This window comes from Papaver somniferum, chromosome 7 (assembly GCF_003573695.1).
Source record: "Papaver somniferum cultivar HN1 chromosome 7, ASM357369v1, whole genome shotgun sequence".
NCBI classification, from domain to species: domain Eukaryota; kingdom Viridiplantae; phylum Streptophyta; class Magnoliopsida; order Ranunculales; family Papaveraceae; genus Papaver; species Papaver somniferum.
In genome coordinates, this window is record NC_039364.1 from 224563586 (window position 1) to 224586867 (window position 23282).

Genomic DNA, 23282 nt, shown 5'->3' on the forward strand with positions numbered 1-23282 from the left:
GACAACATTAGCTTTCATCTGAAGGTCTTCAGCAAATTGGCAATTGCAAATCTGATTCCATGTACACTTGATAAGAATCTCTGGAGTAGAACCCTAGCTGAGATAGTTTGCTACCTTATCTCAGGTGAAAAGATTGATTTCTGCGGTCTGATTATTCGTCAGATGATTCATATGGTTTCACAGAAAAAGAATCTTGGGTTTCCATGTCTTATCAGTAGAATCTGCAGCCAATTTCGGGTTAAACCAATTGGCACCTGCACTGGTTATTCTTCTCCTCTATCCCAGACTGACATAAACAAGATGAAGAAGCCAGCCTCCTCTGAAGACAATCCTCTTAATGAAATAATTGAGTGCCTTCAGGAACAACTAAGCTACGTGTTGGGAATTCATCCTGAATTAACTGAACATGTGTGTAAGATTTCTGAGAAATATAATCGCAATCAAGCTTAGTTCTTTAGTTATCTGTTAAACTTCTTATGTTGAACATCTGTTGTTATGCTAATAACTATTATGTTTAGCCTTGAATTTTTTTCAATTAAAATTGCTACATATGATTGATCCATGAGAAGTACAGATAAACCTTGTCAAAAGTAAAGTCTTTCGTATGTCGATATGCATGTATCGATAAAAGAATGAATAGACTTTTGACAAATACAAAAGTTAAGCCTATTATGTCAATTATTGATGGAAGATAGGTTAAAATCTTTTGTTTGCAAGGATTATGTCTATTGAATGTTGTTATGTGAATAGTGATGGAAAATAGAATGAATCCTTGTGTATTCCGCAGTATTGATCTTCCCTGATCCATATTTTATGTATTACTGTGAGGCTCCGTAAAGTGTCTTATGTTGAGCACTAAACGGCCAAGTTGATTATTTTTATGATTAGCTTAGTTGTTGTTCCGCAAGATACTTTATGTCGAGCATATTCAATTAAATTAATCATCGTGTTTGGTTATTTAGTTGTTGCTCCGTAAGTTTTCTTATGATGAGAATGACCAGTTAAATTGATTACTTTTGTGATTAGTTTGGTTGTGTATTTCGATTAAATTAATTATGGGTTCTCTTGTGATTAATCTAATTGTAATTTTTTTAGTCTCCATAAGTTCACTTATGTTGAGCATTTTTCTATTGAATTAATCTTGAGTTCTCTTGTGGTTAATTTAATTGAGTATTTTGGATTCAAATTCATACTTGTATGTGATTTGTTATGCCCAAAGAAATCCTTTTTTTCTTTCGAAAATAAAGTCGCTCTTGTTGTTCTTTAGGGAATAACATTTTATGAGGGAGAGTTCTTAATTGAACTTGTGCTTAATTGCCAAATCTTTGAGGGGAGTGCGGAATATTATAGGGGTTATCTTGTATCTTTATAAACTCCTTGATGAATGCATTTAGCTTTGTATATATGATTGCATCTAAATAAGATGATATGTGTTTCTTTCTTTTGGTCATGAAATGTCTCTTTCGGAAATTTCATTAGAATCCCGTTCTTGTACCTTTGCCAATTTTATTGACAAAAAGGGGGAGAATTAATATGTAATTCACACTACAAATACATATGGTTTTCGGATCATTATGTAAGGGGGAGTGGTTTCCATGTGAGATGGAATATTGACTAAGGGGGAGTGATACATATCACCATAGTATTGTTGTTGAAGTTGTGATACAATTGAACTTTGACGCTGTGTAATGATACTACGACACTGTATAACAATGATTGAGAACTCTTGTTTTCTTGTTGTTATAGCTACGAATTTTCAACAACGATGATGCTGAACTTACAACCTTTGGGATCATTGGAGTACTTGGAAGTGACGAAGATTTCAAGTAATGTTGAAGATTAGACATGTGGAATAGGAGCTACAAAAGTTAATTTATTTATTTTTTGTATTCCATATGTATTGATAGTTTTGTCACTAAAATTGACAAAGAGGTTGATTGTTAGAGAATTGCTCGGTCGAACTCGCATGCGTTGCTATCTCAAGCATGTTTGTCAATGTTAGTGATCAAAACTATAAGTCTTGATTTCTAGTCTACTATAGCTAAGGTCTCGAACTAGGATAGAAAGTGTAGTTGAGCTCAAGAATTCCAAGGCAATCATCATACAAGACGAAGGACTACTCAAGGAACATGTGGATCTTCATCGAATAAAAGGTATGTGGAGACTTGAAATTATCACTCAAAAGTCTATTTATCTCCTATCTTGAGACAAAAGTCGTTTTGCTATATAGACTTAGATTATACACATTTGCTATTTCGAGCCGAGTTTATCTCGCCTATCTATTTATCGAAATATGTGTTAGTAAGCTTTCGCTTTAGCCAAGTTCATCTTTACTTAGTGACGAAAGTCATGACAAGTTTCAATCACTTTGAAAATTGCTTACTTTGACGAAAAATAGTTTGTGAATAACAACTATAGAATATCAACATCGTCTAAGAATGTTTCAATGATTGAAATGAGAGTTTAGATAATATAACCATTGGAGGATATAAGCATTGTTGTGGAAAGACATATATGTAAACTGACGGAAGTTCTCGACCCGAGAAATTCTGCTGGAGTTTGTGAACTCCGTCCGGGAACTTAAGTCCCCGAACCCAGTCCGCGAACTTGAGTAGGTTATATCTAAAAACGATGTTTGTGAACTTATTCTTATATAAACTAAGGAATTCAAATTGCAAACCGTGGATATATAGTTCATGAACCGATTCGAGTGAATCAAATCGTTTTTGCTTCGATTGTGTCTTGTGTTACATAAGATTTCCTTGCAATTGAACAACTCTATAACTAGTTCATTTGAGTCACTTGAACTAGTTATGGTGAAGAAGAATATGGTTGATATGAAAGTGATCATATGGCTAACCATTTGTTTGACTATTGTTGAACCAACAAATGTACAAGTTTGGGTACGGTTACACAAGCCTAGAAACGTGCATTTCATTTGTGTGTAACAAGCTAGTTTTCGATCTAACAGTTAAAAGATATTAGCTTGAATCTAATCAGGTTTTCATCTAACGGTGAATATTGAATGCTTTTTTACCAACCTAATATTGATTGCAAACCCTGATTTGAAAGACTATATAAGGGAGAACTTTAGCAACTGGGAAACCTAATCCCCACACCTTATGTATGATACTAGTTGTGCTAAGCTAGAGTCAATTCTCCTTTAACCTTTGGTTTCTTCTTCTAAACCAGGTTAACAACTTAAAGATTTCATTGGGATTGTGAAGCCAGACCGATACTACTTTCTTGTAGTTGTGTGATCTGATCTTGTTGTTTCTATCGTACGAGTACAATTGTAATAATTGGCTTGAGATTGATATCTCTGATAGGCAAGATATAAAAGAAATCACAAACAATTCGTCTCATCGTTTGTGATTCCCCGATATCTTTTTTCGCTACGTCGATTAAGATTATTGTGAGGTGATTGATAATACTAGGCCATTCTTTGGGAATATAAGTCCGGTTTATCAATTGGTTCATGTTCACCTTGATTTATCAAAATACGGAACAAAACTCGTAGGTATATTCGTGGGAGACGGATTTATCTATTACCGTAGACTTTTCTGTGTGATACAGATTTGTTTATTAAAGTCTTCGACTTTGGGTCGTAGCAACTCTTAGTTGTGGGTGAGATCAACTAAGGGAATCAAGTACGTAGCATCCTGTTGGGATCAGAGACATATGAGCATAACTGTACCTTGGATCAATGTGAGATTGATTGGTGTTCAACTACAGTCCAGACCGAAGTTAATTTGGAGTAGGCTAATGTCTGTAGCGGCTTAATACAGTGTGTGTTCAATTTGGACTAGGTCCCGGGGTTTTTCTGCATTTTCGGTTTCCTCGTTAACAAAATTCTGGTGTATGTGTTATTTCTTTTCCGCGTTATATTTTGTTTCTATAATTGAAATATCACAGGTTGTGCGTTGTTCAATCAATTAGAATATCCGACCTTTTGGTTGTTGATTTAAATTGATTGACACTTGGATATTGGTCTTTGGTACCATTCAAGTTATCTCTCTAGTATTTGATAAAGACTCGCAGATTTCTATTTGCTTGAGTATATATCAAATCGAGATATTGAGATATAAACTCTTTGATATACTTTTTATCTAGATTGAGTCTGACTGTCTGGTTGATTCTCTAGAAAGTATATTGGAGTTTTTCCATATAGATTGTTAAGCGAAATATTGGGTGTGGTTGTTGTACCCCCACTTTTCACAATGCCCATCTGGGTTGCAATAACTCTAGCTTCAGCTAATGCTTTTTCATAACCATTGTCCCTGTATGATTCAAGAAAAGTTATAAGTCCTTTTAATTTCTGAACAACATCATTTATGTCGTTCCCTTGAAGTGTTTTGCTAACTACATTCACAACGAATAAAAGATTATGCCAAATAACCATACTAAGCAAGAACTCAAATTCTCAATGTCTCGTTCAATAATGTTCTCGGCATCATGCCTCACCTTTTCCTCTTCACAATTTTCTGCTAAATACACTAGAGCTTCTCGAATTTTTGGGGCTTGTTGTCGTACTGCTTTAACACTTTCCACTCGACTCTCCCACCTTGTTTGGGACAGGTTTTTCAATATAATGCCCTCTGAACCTTTCACCTTATCCTTGAAAACTTTCCATCGCTTCGGAGAAGCTGAAAACATCACATAAATACTTTGAAGTGCACCGAAAAAAGTACCTCCATAAGGGCTACACTTGACCATATCGCTGATAGTAAGATTAAGACTATGACAACCACATGGAGTGTAAAATTCTCTAGGGTTTACCTGAATCATCCTTTTCTGTACACCTTTATGTAATATTTTCATATTAGCGCCGTTGTCGTATCCTTGGCCTCTTACGTTACCAATGTCAAGCTGAAGATCTTTCAATGTATCTTGAAGCACACCAAAAAGGCCTTGACCAGTTAAGTCATCCACCTTTAAAAACCCTAAGAAGAACTCTTCCACTTTTACTGGAGTAGCAGAAGTATCCACACATCTAATCACAAGAGTCATTTGTTCTTCATGACTAACATCCGAAGTACAATCCAACATAACAGAAAAATATTTAGCTTTTCGTATCTTCTTAAGAATCATACTTTTCGTTTCATTGGCCAACCTCAATATGAACTCATTTTGAATCTTGTGACTAAGATAATGATAATGAATTTCGTTATTTTGTATACGATGAAGATGCATTTTCATTACCTCATCAAATTCAGCTGCCCATTCAATGAATCCCAAAAGTTTCCATTGTTTGGTTGACCAATCGTTTCATTGTATCCACGAAATGCTAAACTTCTTCTTGATAAAGTTCTTACAAGGTTAACTATCCTCTCTAATAGTTTCCTTCAGTGTTCTTTTTTTTTTATCAGTTCTTGCACACCTTTGTCAATTGTCTGTACCTTTCTCAATCTCATCTCCAATTCAGTCCATTTTAGCATACATCTGTAGTACTGATCATAAATTTCATGTTCCTTAAGCTTTGTACTTAAATTGCCCCAATCTTGAAAACCTTCGCAAGCTAACTGCTTATCACTTCTGCGATTGCTAAACAACTTGCAACAAAAACAATAAACTTTGTTTTGGACATTGAATATATTAACCAACTTCTATCACACTTCTCACCATTGACAAGAGTTTGATCATAATAGTAATTAGAAAAATGCCTCTTAGTTACTTTATCCCTAGGAAATTCATATTTTGAAACTCTTACCGGGCCTATTTGGACCAACTTATCTCTCAAAGCTTGATCAATAACATCCCCATTTCCTGGATCATCAATATCTAAAGGTTGATACTCATCGTCGACTTCATCGTTTTGTGCCTCAACCCCATCATTATCATTATCGACCAAATCATTAGGATTTGTCGTTGCATCATTCTCATTTATACTACCATTGCCACTATTATCATCATTAGAAGTCATAGTTTCGTCTCCAGCTCCAGGTGCATTATTTGTGACTGCAATGGGTTGAAAGTATTTATTTATGTCTCCTTCTTGGGACTTTGTGACTGCTGCCATGGCTTTATCTTTTTTATGTTTTTTATTCCCAAGAACATGCTTCCTAGTTGGAACATGAGGCATATTTGGAAGCCTCGACGCTGTCCGAAAGAACATTGAGAATTCAGTTACGGTGAAGTATAAAAATACTAAAAGATATTGATTTCAATGGTGTGTTGTTACACATGAACCAATAACAATTAATCCAACCAAACAGACCAACAATACTGTATTGGATACCCAGAAATAGTGATCACAATCAATTAAGAGATTGAAGTCACGGTTTTGAACTTATATACCAAAGAAATAGAAGAAAAGTATTAGTATAAAATTAAGAGTACTGACACGACGAATCACACTTTCATTTCATAATTATGGTTAAATCCATCAACAAAAACAACAATAATCAAAATAATTAATCAACAAAATCATAGAAATCAAAAGAACAAGACAAAGATTCAAAGAAATTACCTTAATTTAATGAAATTGATTTTTAAAATAAACCCTAAGCAGTGAACAAAATAGGGTATTATGGTTAAATCCATCAACAGATTCAACACAAACAACAATAATAGAAATATTAATAAACAAAATCATAAAAATCAAAAGAACAAGACAACGAAATTACCTTAATGAAATTGATTTATAAAATAAACCCTAGTTTTTTTTTTCCTTTCTTTTTCTCGCCTCTGTTCTTTTTCTTTTTTGATTTTTTAAGTTTTTTTTTAAGTAGAAACTAGAAAACATAAGAGGAAGACGTGTTTCCTTGATAACAAGAAGACGTGTCTTGTTCATAGAACTAACTATATTTATTTTGTGGCTCCTTACAAATTGTTTTTTGTCCCTTTAGAAAATTTGATTTGCAGAAAACACATTTCTCTTTATTTTTAATGGGAAGTACATGTAAAATGTGCCCCCCTAAATTTTGTGGCCCAATGCAAGGCATTGCCTGCATGGGCCCAGGGCCGGCTTTGATGGGATTGTTGTACTGTGTTGTTGATTTTGTGACTTAGTCAATTGAATTGATGCATGACAAACCTCTTATGTTTATGGGGCATAAAGAGTTAGACAAAAAAAGAAAAAAGACTTCGGTTGCCTAAACCCTTAGTAAAGACAGATACATATTTTGTGCGGGTGAAATTGATTTCCTGAACCACGTAATATTGCCTGTCATGTCTCCTGGAAACTTTTAGGCCGCAAAATGGACATGTGACACCAAGTTACATACGTAGTAGGTTTTTAGTCACGTTGTAGGTTTTAACCTATGAAGCACTTTCCTGCTCGATAACATGGTAAAAAAGTAAAAGAAAAAGTTGGAGTTACGTAATTTTTGTTTGGGAAATGTAATTTCTCTACCTTTCCACCCCAATTATTCTTTTCTTTTCTTGCATCTGCAGGTTATTATTATTCAACAAAAACAACAGACACCTTTTATTTTCTCGAAATAAAGTCCCGACAGGCTCATGTTGGAGTTGTGAAAGTTACAAGATTGAAGTTTGAACAGAAGAAGAAGAAGAAGAATGTGAAGAACTGAAACCCTCGAAGAAAAATGGAGAATAGCGGAATTAAGATCTTTGATAACTTCATTAAAGACAAATCATTCAAATCAATCTTTCGTAGAAAATCATCTACTGATGATTCTACTCTTCCTTCTCCAAAATCCATCTCAGTTCTCTCTCCAATTGCTAATTCAGTTGTCTCTCGTTGTTCCAGGTTAAATATCACCTTCTTTTATCTCACTTTGCATTATGATCTTTGTTTTGATTGTGCATGCATGAATACCCCATTTCAATTTTCTTGCTCACTTTCTTAATGCTGAGAATCTAGGGTTAGGTTTTTTTAGAGATTAATTCTTCTGTTCCATTCTATGTGAGTTGCATTCGCAGTAATTTGTCAATTTGATGAGAAATTATACCTAGGAACACCTTCTATTTGCATTGCAGTAAGGGTTGGGGTTCATTCAAATGCATACTTTGTGTTAGTAAAAATCCTGTGTGTGCAAGACCAAAAGGTGACAGATGAAAAGCTTTAGTAAACAATTTGTTCCTGCTGCCCATTTGCCAACTCTAGGAGGTCATAATAATCTTTAAATTGAGGAAATCCTTCTGGATTGAAGGTGAAATAAATGAAAAGTGGTGAAGAAGTTGGTCTTGGCTCTTTGCTTCGTACTTCTGTTGATTATCATTTTGCGTGTTTGTTGAGAGTTTAATAAAATGGATTGGTTGGTCTAGCAAATGTGGGAGAAATGCATATTGGGTCAATGGAGGGTTTTCCTTTTTGAGAGGGGGCTTGGTTAGGGCTTAGATAGAAGCAATAAGAGGCATAACCTTAAAAGTTGTTTGTGGTTGGAGATGGTCTATGTTTTAAGAGGTGAAAGTAGACAGAAAAGATGATAGAAGAGCTTGATAGGAAGTTTTAGGATGAAGAGGTTAGAGTAAAGAGAGGTGGGCAGTGCTCTTTTTCTTGTCAAGGGTAGGGAAAGAGTGGAGATCCGTAGTTCACACCAGATGTCCTATTTTTAATCTGCTTGGAATGTAGAAAAGCATTTCAGTTGCTGCTGTCTGTAGATGCATATGAATGATGCTTCTCTCCCAAGATAGGTGCTAGGGTTGATACATACACCTTAAAGCTCCATGGATAATAATGCCATTCGCGGTGCTTAGAAGTACACATTTCCAGCTGATATGCTGCTCTTTTTTAAGTTCCAATGTGTAAGTCGACTTCTTGTACTCGCAGGATCCTTCAAACCCCAACTGAAGAGTTGCAGCAGCTTTATGAGAATGAGTACCCTGCCCATGCTAAGCAATCATCTATTTATGCTAGAAATCTCTTGGAATTCTGCTCGTATCAAGCCCTCTATGTGCTGACTCAACGTTCGGATTATTTGAGTGACAAGGAATTCGTCCGTTTGAGTTATGATATGATGCTTGCATGGGAAGCCCCTGGTACAGAGCCTTTAGTCAAAGTGAGACATCCCATCATTGTTTGCATTTTTTACGCTTGTAAGAAGACAAATAATTTTACTTTCCTCGTTAGAATTTTGTTTTTTGACAATTTTTGTATCTCGTGTTTTCTTCCTGTTTATGGAGTGACCTTCAGGACTGACAAAGGCCTGGTGTTATGTTTAGCGTCTTTCTCTCTCATTTTCTTGAGGCTAAATCCCTTCTTTCTATCACAGGAAACCGTACCTGAGAATGATCACGACGATAACGACTGGGATGGGTGGTCCTTGTTTTACTCAGATTCCATTAGCACCGCTGTTCAGGTTGGTTATTGCCTCACTGATTAATTTTTTCACTGTTTGTTTGTTTGTTTTCAAACTTCTACAACACAAATAATATTACTTCATATTCATAACTAAGACTAAGACAGGCTACACAGTAATATTACTAATTATTGTTCCAGTCGAGATCATTTCTATCTACCATGAATTCCTTCTTATTTTTATTTTTGTAATCTGTACCAGGTTGATGCCAAGAAGACTGTTGGTCCTGAGGCTTTTGCACGAATTGCTCCTGCATGTGCTGCTGTAGCAGATATCATAACTGTCCATAATCTTTTCAGTGCTCTTACGAGCTCTTCAGGTGGTCAACTTCATTTTCTCATCTATGACAAGTACCTTGGAACCCTCGACAAGTATGTTTCAGCCCCTTTTTTACTTATTCTGGAAAGTTTATTAGCTGCATGTTTGCAAAGTTAAACATACAGTGTATCCCATTTTGATAACATAATCAAATCAATTCCTCCATGAAATAAAGGAGTTGCTATAAACACAACACGCAGAATCACAAGTGCCAGTATAAGGATCTGCAGTAGCACACTTCGTAGGTTTATGTGAACTCTTACTGTTGATGCACCTAGTTTTGTCCAACTAAATTGACTTTTAATCAGTGTGTTTGTAAGATTTTTACCAATTAAACTCTTATTGATATCTTAAATTTGTTGAGGTGTCAGGCTAAGTGATACTACGTAGTAAAATTTAGTAGTTACACTCTTATGAACATCCACCATTTCCAGCGTATCTTCAAACGTATGAGTTTAAATAGCTCTGAAGTTGGGTAGGCTTGTTTGTTCAATTTAAATCAAATGCAAAGTTAAAACTGTAGATAATATTGATCATAATAATCTCAATAAGATTAACTAAGCAGTAGATAATCGTTAATTACAAAAGTTTCCTCAAGGGAGGCCATTGAATAGATTGGCATGTCATTCGCGTAGTAAAAGAGCAGATTTCAATAGTCATGGACTCGGGGACCAGGGTTGAGCAAATCCACTATGGGGGCAAATTAGTGTCAAAACACCAGAATTAGATGCATCCCTCGAGTAATATTATGTTGAATTAATATATCTTTAAGACATAATATATGATATGATGCAAAAACTAGTACTCTTGGATTTAAGTACTAGTAAATATATATTGTTATTCACGATTTTTTTTTTCAACTACAGGGTAATTAAATCTGCAAAAAATGCGGCATCTAACCTTGAGCTTGCTGAGGGAGAGATTGTTTTAGATGTTGATGGCACTGTTCCCACTCAACCAGTTCTCCAGCACATTGGACTCACTGCATGGCCTGGTGAGGCATGGCATCCCTATTTTACTTATTTCTGTAGCTGCAAACAAACAAGGAATAAGACAAATGAAAATAAATAACATATGATGTTTGCATGCTTAATTGTTTCCTGTCCTATTGATTTTTGCGTATAACCACAATTTAAAGAATGTCATCGAATTAATGCTTCTCATCTCTAATATCTGATGTGACTAATATTACTTGGATGATATTTAGCTTGTTTGGACGTAGCAGCGGAAAAATTGTTCTTTGTTTTGATTAGAACCATCAAGTGATAAAATTATGCATGTCTTTTGTGCAGGCTAGTAATTGTACAATTTCTACCTGGATCTGTCTCGCTATGTTTACTCAGGCTCAGGTTTACATGTTTTGTTTTCATAAGATCTTTTTTCTTCTCAGGGCGATTGACGCTAACCAACTATGCTCTCTACTTTGAGTCACTGGGGGTTGGTTTATATGAGAAAGCTGTCCGGTATGATCTGGCAACAGACTTGAAGCAGGTCGTGAAGCCTGAATTGACTGGTCCATTGGGTGCTCGTGTGTTCGACAAAGCCGTGATGTACAAATCAACAGCCATGTATGTTTTTTGATTTTAATGGCTGTCTGATCTTAGCCTTATATTAATTCAACTTAAAGATTAAATTCTAGGTGTACTCATTTACAGAACAGAACCTGTTTTTATGGAGTTCACCGAGTTCAAAGGAAATTCGCGCCGCAACTACTGGTTGGAAATTTGTCTTGAGATCTTATATGTTCACAAGTTCATTAGAAAGAATGGCTTAAAAGAGAACCCGCAGATGGAAGCACTTGGCAAGGCCATTTTATGCATCTTCCGGCAACGTGCAGTCAGAGAAGCTTTTCGCATATTACCATCCCATTACAAAACCTTACTTCCTTTCAATCTGGCTGAAAAGCTTCCTGGTGGAGATATGATTTTGGAAACCCTCTTGAGTCGCTTGAAGCTTTTGACAGTAATGTCACCCCGACGTGAATCTTTAGGAACTTCACCAAGAAATGTCAAACAAATTGAATCTGTAGGAAGTTCACCAAGAAATGTCAAACAACAGCTTTCATTTTTTCCTATTTCTATACTCGCACTTACAAGACTTGGTTTCAAATTACCGAAAGGGGTGGATGCACATTTCGAAGCTGGGTTTCAGGTTGGAGATGTTTGTGTAGGTGAGAAAAACCCTCTAGAAATGGTTGTGCATCAGTCAAAATGTGACATGGGGAGAGCGGAGGCAGCACAGGCAACTGTGGACCAAGTGAAAGTGGACGGACTCGACACCAACATAGCTGTGATGATGGTAAAAAGCTATGATAGATTATCTAAATTTTGTACCACACATATTTCTTAGTGCCTTTAACTTGAGAAAGTAAATTTGGTCAATTTTATAATGATTATGGTCTCTCGTGGTTTTATAGGAATTACTCTTCCCGGTGATTGAGTTATTTAAACGGCTTCAGTTTTTGGCAGCGTGGGAAGATCCATTTAAATCAACAATGTTTTTAATGGTGGTCGCATATACAATTTACAGGTAATATAAACCAGGTACTTTATCTGCTTGCAGTTCCCTTTTATTGGTTTACATTACCAGTTCTGATGCAAATCCATCTTTGTGTTAATGTATTGGCTGGCTGGCTTCCCTTCCGTGTCTTCAAGTTTTCTACTGTAATCGAGTGCTTAGTGTTAGGATCACTCGAGTTAAAACATTTCTACCCCATCATTTTCCAAGTCATATTGAGATTTGAGACTTTAAATATACCTTCTTTGATTTTGGCCAGTTGTATTATTAAACTTCTATATTGGATCCATTGGTAGAATGATACTCAACCTTTTACCCTGACTTGCAGGGGGTGGATTAGGTTTGTATTACCATGCATCTGTGTGTTTTTCGCGGCTCTCATGGTCTGGCGCAAGCACCGCAACAAAGGAAAATCTTTGGAAGTCCTTGAAGTCATGCCTCCGCCTAGTAAAAATGCTGTAGAACAACTGCTGATGTTACAGGAAGGCATTTCTCAGTTTGAAGCCCTAGTTCAAGCAGGGAACATTGTTCTCCTTAAAATAAGGGCTATCTTATTTGCTGCACTTCCACGGGTTTGTGTTTTTAATTTACTGAAAACTTATCTTATACATGCCTTTTGACTTATATTACACTATCCTTCTTCTTATTCGGTTGAATTCCATTTGGGTCTGAGTTAGTTACAATGTTTTTGTTTTTATGATGTTCTTTCTCCAGGCAACAGACAAAGTTGCTCTCGCACTGGTTGTGATGGCTGCAGTTTTGATATTCACACCTCTTAAGTACCTTATCATATTGGTATTCCTTGAGGCATATACTAGGCAGATGCCCTTGAGGAAAGATAGTAATGACAAGTGGGAAAGGCGGGTGAGAGAATGGTGGTTTAGGATTCCAGCTGCTCCAGTACAACTTATCAAATCTGAAGACAAGAAAAAGAAATAAATGGTATTGCTGTAGCAGAATTCACGAAACTAAAATGATCAGCGAACTGTAAGTGTTATACATTTTGTCTATCTTAAAATTCGTCCATTAGATCAGTTTTTGTAATATATTGTGTGATATTTTTAGTTCATCTTTTATCAACTTTTGTAGCACTACCTGTTTGTAATCTTAAGAAATGTTACAGTTAGTTGTTCAGGTGCTTTGGTAGAGACATGTAAGTTTTTTGTTTTTTGTTTTTTTTCTTTTTTTGATCAGGAAGACATGTTAGTTAATAAAGGCTCCAACCCAACTAAATTTTGGGGTTTCTGTGACAGTTTTGGTATTTATTTTTGTTATGGTCCGCAGAGCTTAACAATCCTTTCCATGGCTCTCTTTATCTTTAGGGAATGATTTTCATTTCTTCTGGCAAAACAAATTTTTGTAAGATTTTCATTTCTTTGTAAAATTTTGGATATCATTGGTCCACATTTGGACCATCTTTAATGGTCTACACTTAGTTTTTCCACTTAATGTAACAGTACTGTTTTGCCTTGGTCAGAGTGAGTGTTCTGTAATCATCTAAACTCATTACATTTTCGTGCTATTTTCTGTGAATGTTAAGATTAAAAGTTGGATTTGTAGCTGTGGGACTTGGCTAGCATATGATTATATGATTTCCTAAAATGTACTCGACTGGAACGGAATCCTATATTTCAATGTTCGACAATTCCTTGGACATTTTATGGATTTCTAAATTTAATCAAATTAATTATTTCATCAATAGAATTCAGATCTTTTGGTCTTTGTCCAGAATCTGTTTACAAAATTTTATAGAAGATGAGAAAGTCTATTTCGTCTTATAGAAGATGAGAAAGTCTATTTCGTCAAAAGACTTTAAAGTTGAACCCACCTTGGGCGTACGTTACAGGAAGCCCAAAGAGGAGGAATTTTGTTTTGAACGATTTTTTTGGGACCATGATTTTTTTTTGGAACAATGGTTTTATTTTGGTAAAGACATTAGAAATAAATCTAGGTCACCCCTTATCTAGATATTTATATTAATACTTAAATTACCCTCTTGATTAATTTTGGGTGATGATTAGGTAGTGTTAATAATAGTTAGTGTAATGATTAGTGAGATGATTAAGTTAAAGATAATTAGTGAGATTAAAAAATCAGATGAGTTTTTTTTTAAAGAAGTAGAATTATTGAGAGAGTAAAGTTAGAGAAGATGAAGAAGGAAAACATGAAAAACGATGGATTTTATCAACCACAACCGGAGGAAGGGTATTTGGGTACCCAGGTATGCTTCAAACTTAGATAATGTTGGTTGAATTGCTCCAAACTTTCAAAAAAAATGAAATTTTTTATGTAAGTTTGGGCCAGTTCGGTTAACCATATGTCAACAACATGTAACCGAACACATCTGAAAGTGTAGTTCGATTACCATATGTCAAGAACATGTAACCGAACACACCTGAAAGTGTAATTCGGTTACGTTTTCCAAACACGCAGGTTACCTAACTCGCTCGTTAATGGAGGTTTTGGTCGTACAGTGCAATGTTCGGTTACCTAGGATAACATGGTAGGTAACCGAACTTTGAACTTGACAATTTATTTGAGTACATCTTGTGTGTTCGGTTAGTTCGCAAACTTCAACGCAACCAAGTTCCCAACCGAACTTTAGGTTAAAAGTAACCTAGTGTTAGAAGTTCGGTTGGTTCGCAAACTTCAACATATTTTGCGAATCAACCGAACTGGGCTTATAGGTAGAGTTCGGTTACAAAGAAAACTTAATAATTTTGCGAACGAACCGAACTTATGGACTTGTATTGTTCTAATACAAGGAGTTCGGTTAAAAGTATTTTTTTTGCGAATCAACCGAACTTTGAGTTCGGTTAAGAAAAAAATAATTTGTGATAACCGAACTTTTTACTGAAAAAAACTCCATTAAACCTCTCTGGAACTTCCATTTTCAACTCATTTTGATGATTAGTTCTCATTTATTCAACCAAAAACGAATGACAAGTAATGGGTTTGTGAGAGTATCTTTGTTAATGTTTTAAATTAAGCTATATATATAGTGGTGGTGGTGGTAATCGGAGGTGGTGGTGGTAATCGGTGGTGATAATTGGAGGTGGTGGTGGTGGTAATCGGCGGTGGTAATCGGTGGTTGTTGTTGGCGGTGGTGGTGGTAATCGGCGGTGGTGGGTGGTGGTAATCGGTGGTTGGTGGTGGTGGTAATCGGTGGTGGTGGTAATCGGTGGTGGTGGGAGGTGGTGGTGAGAGGAGGTGGTGGTTATATATATATATATAGAGAGAGAGGGGGTGGTTATTGTGTTGGTTTTAAATTAAATTAGGTTAAGGGTAGGTCAGTCCATTTCAATGTTCCAGGACACCCCTTATAACTATAGGAAAGGTGACCTAATAAGACCATGGCCCAAAAAAAAAACCATCGTTACTAAAAAAAAAAAAAAAATCATTCTTTTTACTCACAAAATCAAGAGAAATGCAAGTAAACAAGTAGGACATCTGAAGTGTTGCCAGTCACCCTACATTGATTTTTTCTCGACTATCAACTTGGTTGTGTTAGCAAAAGAACCTTGGTTGAGGGTCAATACTTCAAGTGTATGAAAATCTAATTCTAATACTTCAAGTGTATGAAGCAATCACAGGGCTGAGGGTCAATCTTGAAAAAAGTATTGTAATCAGTATAGGTGCAGATCATAAGGTAGAAGACATTGCACAGATAATGCATTGCAAGGTAGAAAAACTCCCACTTAAATACCTTGGAATGCCTCTTGGCTCAACTGTGAAGCAAACTTCTATCTGGGATTCAATCTTAGAGAAATTTCAACAGAAATTGGCAAAATGGAGGAGAAGATTTCTTTCTAGAGCTCAAAGAATAGTCCTCATCAACAGTGCTCTGGCAAGCCTGCCTGTATACTTCATGTCTCTACTCCAAATTCCAGTGGCAGTGGAAAAGAAAATGGTAAAAATCATGAGAGAATTTGTATGGGGAGCGACTTCAGAAAGGAAAAGAATTTGTTGGGTGGCTTGGGATAGAATTAATAGGGCACTTCTCTCCAAATGGAGGTGGAGATATGCACAAGAAAAGAGCAGCATTATGGAGAAGAATAATCCAGTTGAAATCCAAGTCAGATGCTCAAGACTTATGTCCATTAGAATTCAAGTAGAGGAATGTGGAAGGGGATTCAAAAGGGAGGAAACTTAATACAGACTACTGCAAGATTCAATATTGGCAATGGGAGAGCTATAAAATTTTGGCTAGATCCATGGTCAGGCCACACGCCTTTGTATAAAGTATTCCCCTTGGTTTACAAAGAAGCAGCAAACAAGATGGCCAAAATTGCAGACCTAATAAACAAATGGGAGATGGGACATAAATTTAAAGCACGCAGCATCCTCAGCAGTTAATGTGCAGCTATCCAGCATCTTAGCCTTCTTAGGAGCACCTCCTACATTGACAGATGCAGAGGATCAGGTTACTTATCAGTCAGACACTTATACAGCAAAGGAGGGATATCAACACATTATGAGATCCTACCCCCCCCCCCCCCCCCCCCCCCCCCCGGATTTTGGGTAAATATGGAGGAAACATGTGCCACCTAAAGCTCAAGTCTTGGTGTGGTTAGCAGTTCAAAATGCTATACCAACCATAGACAACTTAAACCACAGAGGAAGCAATATTGCAGAGACAAATTGCTGCTTCTGCAATTATGTGATGGAAACAGTTGATCATCTTCTACTGAATTGTAACTTCTCACAGGAAATATGGAATTACTTCTCATCAAGAATGGAGCCCCAATGGACACACAAGTTAACAATTCAAGAGCAATTTCATGGATGGCAATGCAGGAAGGGAAGAAAAATAAAGAGGAAAGTTTGGCCAGTTTTACCATTTGCAGTGGCATGATCTATTTGGACAGAGAGAAACAGAAGAGTGATGGAGAAGAAGCGTGAAAGAGATAAGGAGGAAATCATCATTGAAATTAAACGCAGGATATTTCAATGGGGATCACTTCAAAACTGGTTTAAATTTTACTCCTTTCGGGACTTAATTACACACTGGGAAACTGTTACGAACTGTAATGTAACTTAGCTTATTGTTGGCTTGATATGTAGGCTCAAGTTGTAACCTTCTGCTTTTTTCCTATCAATAAAATTCTATCCCTTTATTATCAAAAAAAAAAAAAAAAGAACCTTGGTTGTGTTAGCAAAAGAATCAGCAGTAACACCGTCATGCTGTGATTGCAACTATTCGTATAAGAATTATTTGACACACAAAATCAGAAAAGTACCAACTCTATGGTGTTCTAAAAAAATGAATTAGCGCAAAAACATAGGTAGCAAGAGAGAAGAATTGGTTCACTTTCAAAATAAAATACGCGGATTTTTAGAGTTAACAACAAACTTGGACAAAAGAAAGTAAAACTGTACAAATTCATACAACAGAGTGAAATTAGATTGTCGCTAGCACTGACCCTATAAGCATCCCTCTCAGACAACACTTGCAATGAATCCACATGATTTCCGCACAATGGGATGAGTTACTAATATCTGCTTCCTCTTATCTAATCCAAGTTTATGGAGCTGGTGATTTTCTTTTTCTGGATGCTGCTTTAGACATTATCAGGCCAGAACTCTCTGAAAAAGGCTATTTCGAAACCCTTTTCTTGAGAGCGTTTTTCTTCTTCCAACATTTTCTTCATCCTTTTGGAGGCTTTTTTGGTTTGCTTCTGAGTTTGCGAAGGCTCCTGCAACGTTACAAAAGAAAGATAAGTATCCTATTATTGGCGTCGTTTGTTAAATGAAAACAAAGTTCATTGTTCGTAGGGAAAATGACATATGAACCAAATGAAATCAGTAGCCAGCATTGCACACGAAAAGCAACGTACACATTTCAATACCAGTGTCACTATGTAGTAGGAAACCTTTTTAAAGGGTGCTTGTAGAGAATTGCATTAAAACTATGTCAGTCAAAGTATAGGAAAGCTCGTGAAGTATAGGGACACTCAAGAATGAGATAATAATATTTCAAGGTTAGTTAATCACTACAGTAAAGGTCACTAATTTCTTTCTAAATTAGCTCAAATACTCAAGCCCTCTATTAAGTCTAAGCTTAGCTGATATGACGATAACAACTAAAGCATATAAGCAAGAAGAGGTCTAGAAGAATGAGAATTCAATAACGAATCTTTTTCCCTTTTTATCCTAGAAAAATAGCAAAGAAATTGATACTCACAGTTTGACGTTTCCCTTTAGAGGCAGGACGTTCCACCAACTTAATGTTTACTTTCTCCAAACCAACACCAGACTTGTCGTTCTTTATATGCCCTTCTATTGGTTCCAACATTCCCTGTTACATAATGACATTACTTGCTTGAGAAGATTGGATCATAAACTCCTTAGAGCAGTAGAACTTTCCGTTTTACGAGCTGAAAAAACGAAAAAAGAAAGCACGAATATGTACCTGCTCTGAAACACCAAGACCAGTCCCTTCTTTCCATCCACACTTCTTCAAAAGCTGTTGGCAAACACCTTTAAAATGTGAGAACAAACTATCTTATGAATGAATACAATAAAACCCATACAGGTATCTGCAAAAACTAAGCACTTAATCTCAAAAGGGGAGAGGAGTAGAGACCTGAAACCCTATGTTACTGGAGTTGATGGAGGTTGAATTACATGCACCAAATCTGTCTCCCATTATTACAGGTTGCTCCTTATAACTATTATCAGCCTGCAATTGTTCAGAAACAGTTATCTTAAGAAGAGATTAGAACTAAAACCGGAAGGGGGGAGGCAGGGACTCACAATTTCACTTTTCCATCTCGAGGCCGAATTTTTTGTAAGCAGCTTCACTTTCTTCTCTATTGTATCCCCACCAAGGCCTGCCTTGTCATTCTTTACATGCACGTAGATTGGATCTAGCCTTCCCTGTTAGTAAAGCAGCTAATTAACTCTCTCCCCTACACCAATTTCAAAGACAATCTAAAACATAAAGAGAGTTCGAAATAGAAATACATATGAACACTAACAAAAATGGAACTGAAGGACCTTTTCATTTATTCTCTAGTTAATTTATTTACCCAATAAAAACGATGCTAAACAAAAATCTTCACTACTGCAAATCATAAACAAAGGAATAGTTCCCCTGATTTATCCATTAGATAGAAGATGCCCAGCAGTGTCATTAACTACTGAAGTTTTGTTCAGGAAATTTCGTAACGCAAAGTGATTACAGTAAATTCGTCAATCCTCCCACACAACTCTCTCACACCCTATCTCCCAACCACAACTTCACGTTAATTTGCTATCCTACCAAATGGCTCTTCCTACTATCATCCTAACGCTCCACTATCAATTCCGTATATTTCTACTTACATATTCACCATTCTCCATGTCTTTCTACCTACATATTCACCATTCTCCATGTCCTTCTATGGGGTAAAGAGTCAATTTGACATAGCTCCCCAAAGTACCCACCATTGAGGATGAATTCTCAAAGGCTCAGCTAGACAAAAAACTATATAATCCCTACACAGTAAGTTATACCATTTGAGAATAACTTTACTGAGAAGATTTGATCTATTGACCTTCTAAAAACAGGTATACTAAGAAAATTAGGGGTAAAAAAACCCTAATTGATCATCACAACACTGTAATTTCAAATCAATCAATCAATTAACCGGGAATTATCATGAAGAATAAGAAAAATTACCTGTTCTGAAGCACCGAGTCCAGTTCCTTCTTTCCATCCACTCTTCTTTAATAGCTGTTTGTGAGAGAGAAAAATTCATCAGAAAAACTAAGAAGGAATTGATACTTGGGTTAGAAAGGATACTAATAATGAAGAACCCTAGAAAGATAGCGAAACAAACCTGGAACCCAATGTTAGTGGAATTAATGGCGGTTGCTGAAGAATACGATGCTTCTCCCATGTTCATGAGTATGATTATGATGATGATGATGATGATTCCGTTAACAGTTTCTCAAACTTACTCGGCGACTTTTATTTTAGACGGGGGGTAAAGTTGAATCTTACCGGGACAAGGATGGTTATTATTTTATTTTATACAGGCAGCCTGGGCATTTACTAAAGGCAGACAAACCGACTGCCTTTTCTAACCGGTACGAAATAGTTCATCTTTGAACACACACATTGATCTGTGGTGCTTTTTTCACTAATAATGTGTTAAGATGCTTGCGTTATCTGTGTATGTGTAGATCAATGATACAATGTTATGTCCCACGCTGCTGTTTTCTCATGGCCATATAAAACTAGTGTCTGCTAAAATTTAAAAATAAACAATAAGATCAACGATATGATTTTGTTTTTGGAGAATTTCTAATGCAAATTTTGTCCATTTAGCTAAAATCTAGCATGCAGTCGAGTTTGAAGTTTCAAACATGGCCCAGTTCAAAGTTTGATTGGTGATATTCTGAAAATCAAATTTCATCACGGGTTGTTTTTCTTATGAAAATCATTAGCATTGCCCTTGGAGTTTCAAAATGTTGATTGCCAAAACAGTAACCCCGAGTACAAATCTTAGCTGCAATCTGGAGCTAGCAGTGTAGGTAAGCAAAGTCAAATATATGCCATGTGGAATCTTGGATGCATATGAAAATCCAACGCGTGATGCAGCAGCACATTTTGAAATATCATCCCTTAATTTTGTTTTGTAACACCCACCACACCATGCACGAGTCAAACATAATCTCTTCCTCACTCATTTCACTCTCACATTCTCCTTCTCTCTTCTACGTTCTATGCATGCATGTCTCCTATAAATAGAGATACTTTCATTCTATATTCTTCACATCCAAACTTACGTATCTCCTCCCAATCATTCACTGATAACTAATCCTTTCGCCTTTTAGTTCCCATGGCTGCCATTCATGTTAAGCTTTTCACTTTATTCTCTTTTCTTGCTTTGCTTTTCTCTTCATCCCATGGACAGTTATCCACAAACTTCTATGCTACAACTTGCCCAAACTTAACCACGATTGTGCGTGGTGCCATGACCCAAGCCCTTAACACAGATTCCAGAATAGCTGCCTCTTTCCTTCGCCTATTCTTCCACGATTGCTTTGTTAATGTATGTTTAAATTATATATGGTGAATTCTAATGTATTTTCATGTATTTCATCTTATATACATGCATGCTGCATATAGTACGTAGTAATGGCAACAAAACATTACTCAACTAAAATCTTATTTGTACTGTACATGCATTATTCTAATGGTTGATTAATATTTTGATTATTAGGGTTGTGATGCTTCCATCTTGCTGGACGACACAGCAACGTTCACTGGTGAGAAGAATGCAGGACCCAACGCAGGAACAGCACGCGGGTATGAAGTGATCGACACAATTAAATCACAGGTTGAAGCAAGTTGCAGTGGAGTTGTATCTTGTGCTGATATACTTGCTCTTGCCACTAGAGATGGTGTCGTTTTGGTCAGTACTAACTGTTCTAGTTTCCGTTTTTTCACATTACACTTTAAATTCTTCAGTTGCGGCTTCTTTTACAGCTTGACAAGTGATTAAGAAGTAACTAAGAATCCCTTTTATTGATAAATTGCAGCAAAATGGACAATCATGGACAGTGCCACTAGGAAGAAAAGATGCAAGAACTGCAAGCCAAAGTGCTGCAAACAGCCAGTTACCTGGCCCTTCAAGTACTCTAGCACAATTAATCACTAGTTTTTCGAACAAGGGGTTTACTGCTGCAGAAATGACTGTTCTATCCGGTTCTCACACCATAGGTCAAGCTGGTTGCGCAAGTTTCCGAAACCGTATTTACAATCAAGCAAACATTGATCCAGCTTTTGCCACCACCCGCAGGGCAAACTGCCCTTCCACTAGCGGCAGCGGTGATCGAAATTTGGCTCCACTTGATGTCCAAACTCCAGTCCGATTTGAGAACGCTTACTTCCAAAACTTGGTGGCTCAGCGAGGGCTACTAAATTCGGACCAAGTCTTGTTCAATAATGGATCACAAGATGCATTGGTTCGAACATACAGTCAAAACAATGCTAGGTTTCTGACTGATTTCGCAGCAGCAATGGTAAAGATGGGAAATCTTAGTCCAGCTTCAGGCACTGTTACAGAGATTAGAAGGAATTGCAGGAGAACTAACTAATTGATCAATTAGTTAAATATTGTAATATTTATTATCAAGTCAATAAGTCACAATTGGGAATCTGGATGGTAAAACAAGCCACATTTGTCCTTTTTTAATGCTTCTGTAAGTGTAAGTTATATTTTAAATGCTTCAATAAAGAAAGTACAACTTTCTGAAAGATGTTGTGCTAGTTTTACTATGTTAAGGAAATGATTGTGAAATATGTGGTAATTACTGCATTTTTTTTTGTTTCAAAGCAAAATTGAAAAAATAAATAAATAGGGGAGGTACTGCAACTGGTTAACTATGGCACGAGTAACCCTTCGAAGAAATGTACAAAATTGTATCATGGATTTTAAGACCCGGGTCTCTATTTACCCAAAAGGCTGAAGCCTTTCTGAAATGAAATTCAGAGAATGCAGACATATGCATCCGAGAGTAAGAGCTTATGCCAATAAGCATATGTCTGCATTTTAAAGTTCAGACATATGCAATCAACTTATCAATGAAAAAAAAAAAAAAAAAGCAAACATATGCACCTGAGATTAAAAGCCTAGCTAAATTGGGGCATATGCCACTTAATTGGGGCCTATAACTACATGACAAAATAGGATCATTAGGAGAAAATTCATAGAAACCCCTTATCCAATATTTATATTAATGTCCAATATATTCTTATTAAATTAGTGTTAATTTGGATTATTAAATAATGTTTAATCAAGTTAATCCTGAAATTAATTTTCATTAATCGAGAATCAAAACTTGTAAAAAAAATTTAATTTTTACTCGATCCAGAATCGGTTTATGCTAGTGCATTTGTAACCCGATTCTGGGTTGAGTTTTACGCTTAGGAAGATGTAAACCCAGAATCGGATTTTAATCAATATCCACATAAACCGATTCCTAAAATCGGGCTTTTGTGATGCATATGTAAACCGATTATGCCTTACTTTCAGAAACAAAATATTCATTACATAGTTTAGGAAATTAGCCCACTACATATATATATAGGACTCAATATGGGAATTCTAGAATTTGACACATCAAATGCTCATCAATGAACCTCCGAGCACGTCGGTACAACGTCGTATATTCTTTGTGGTGAATGAACTC

General features: G+C 36.3%; 4 protein-coding genes across 4 annotated transcripts; 2 read left to right on the forward strand and 2 right to left on the reverse strand.

Moving 5' to 3' along the window:
- Positions 1 to 4368: 4368 nt before the first annotated feature.
- On the reverse strand, positions 4369 to 6019 carry LOC113296032 (zinc finger MYM-type protein 1-like). The gene is made up of 3 exons (XM_026544372.1): positions 5711 to 6019; positions 5381 to 5552; positions 4369 to 5216 (listed from the first exon to the last, which is right to left on the reverse strand). The coding sequence occupies exons 1-3, from the start codon at positions 6017 to 6019 to the stop codon at positions 4369 to 4371; spliced, it is 1329 nt and encodes a 442-aa protein (XP_026400157.1).
- Positions 6020 to 7424: 1405 nt separating this feature from the next.
- On the forward strand, positions 7425 to 13350 carry LOC113299683. The gene is made up of 10 exons (XM_026548755.1): positions 7425 to 7711; positions 8735 to 8963; positions 9177 to 9263; positions 9465 to 9634; positions 10448 to 10575; positions 10972 to 11149; positions 11237 to 11879; positions 11998 to 12110; positions 12427 to 12670; positions 12813 to 13350. Exons 1-10 carry the CDS (start codon positions 7548 to 7550, stop codon positions 13035 to 13037), a joined length of 2181 nt encoding a protein of 726 aa, XP_026404540.1. The 5' UTR covers positions 7425 to 7547; the 3' UTR covers positions 13038 to 13350.
- A 4030-nt stretch (positions 13351 to 17380) lies between these two features.
- LOC113293410 (G patch domain-containing protein 11-like) lies at positions 17381 to 20074 on the reverse strand. The gene is made up of 7 exons (XM_026542057.1): positions 19922 to 20074; positions 19762 to 19815; positions 18855 to 18977; positions 18685 to 18780; positions 18511 to 18564; positions 18283 to 18396; positions 17381 to 17794 (listed from the first exon to the last, which is right to left on the reverse strand). Exons 1-7 carry the CDS (start codon positions 19985 to 19987, stop codon positions 17660 to 17662), a joined length of 642 nt encoding a protein of 213 aa, XP_026397842.1. The 5' UTR covers positions 19988 to 20074; the 3' UTR covers positions 17381 to 17659.
- Positions 20075 to 20881: 807 nt separating this feature from the next.
- Positions 20882 to 22315, forward strand: LOC113293411 (peroxidase P7-like). Its single transcript, XM_026542058.1, has 3 exons — positions 20882 to 21139; positions 21311 to 21502; positions 21630 to 22315. The coding sequence occupies exons 1-3, from the start codon at positions 20927 to 20929 to the stop codon at positions 22185 to 22187; spliced, it is 963 nt and encodes a 320-aa protein (XP_026397843.1). The 5' UTR covers positions 20882 to 20926; the 3' UTR covers positions 22188 to 22315.
- The last annotated feature ends 967 nt before the right edge of the window (positions 22316 to 23282 follow it).

What these genes read in the sequence shown, in the direction of transcription:
- LOC113296032 (XM_026544372.1), bottom strand. Translation starts at nt 6,019, where the DNA reads ATGGCAGCAGTCACAAAGTCCCAAGAAGGAGACATAAATAAATACTTT. An exon ending in AGTTGGTCCAAATAGGCCCG is followed by an intron (nt 5,553 to 5,710) that starts GTAAGAGTTTCA and finishes TTTTGTTGCAAG; the next exon opens with TTGTTTAGCAATCGCAGAAG. An exon ending in GGTACAGACAATTGACAAAG is followed by an intron (nt 5,217 to 5,380) that starts GTGTGCAAGAAC and finishes TTGAATGGGCAG; the next exon opens with CTGAATTTGATGAGGTAATG.
- LOC113299683 (XM_026548755.1), top strand. Translation starts at nt 7,548, where the DNA reads ATGGAGAATAGCGGAATTAAGATCTTTGATAACTTCATTAAAGACAAA. An exon ending in CCATTAGCACCGCTGTTCAG is followed by an intron (nt 9,264 to 9,464) that starts GTTGGTTATTGC and finishes AATCTGTACCAG; the next exon opens with GTTGATGCCAAGAAGACTGT. An exon ending in TGGACTCACTGCATGGCCTG is followed by an intron (nt 10,576 to 10,971) that starts GTGAGGCATGGC and finishes TTTTCTTCTCAG; the next exon opens with GGCGATTGACGCTAACCAAC.
- LOC113293410 (XM_026542057.1), bottom strand. Translation starts at nt 19,987, where the DNA reads ATGAACATGGGAGAAGCATCGTATTCTTCAGCAACCGCCATTAATTCC. An exon ending in CGAGATGGAAAAGTGAAATT is followed by an intron (nt 18,781 to 18,854) that starts GTGAGTCCCTGC and finishes GAACAATTGCAG; the next exon opens with GCTGATAATAGTTATAAGGA. An exon ending in CTAAAGGGAAACGTCAAACT is followed by an intron (nt 17,795 to 18,282) that starts GTGAGTATCAAT and finishes GTAACGTTGCAG; the next exon opens with GAGCCTTCGCAAACTCAGAA.
- LOC113293411 (XM_026542058.1), top strand. Translation starts at nt 20,927, where the DNA reads ATGGCTGCCATTCATGTTAAGCTTTTCACTTTATTCTCTTTTCTTGCT. An exon ending in TCCACGATTGCTTTGTTAAT is followed by an intron (nt 21,140 to 21,310) that starts GTATGTTTAAAT and finishes TTTGATTATTAG; the next exon opens with GGTTGTGATGCTTCCATCTT. An exon ending in CTAGAGATGGTGTCGTTTTG is followed by an intron (nt 21,503 to 21,629) that starts GTCAGTACTAAC and finishes GATAAATTGCAG; the next exon opens with CAAAATGGACAATCATGGAC.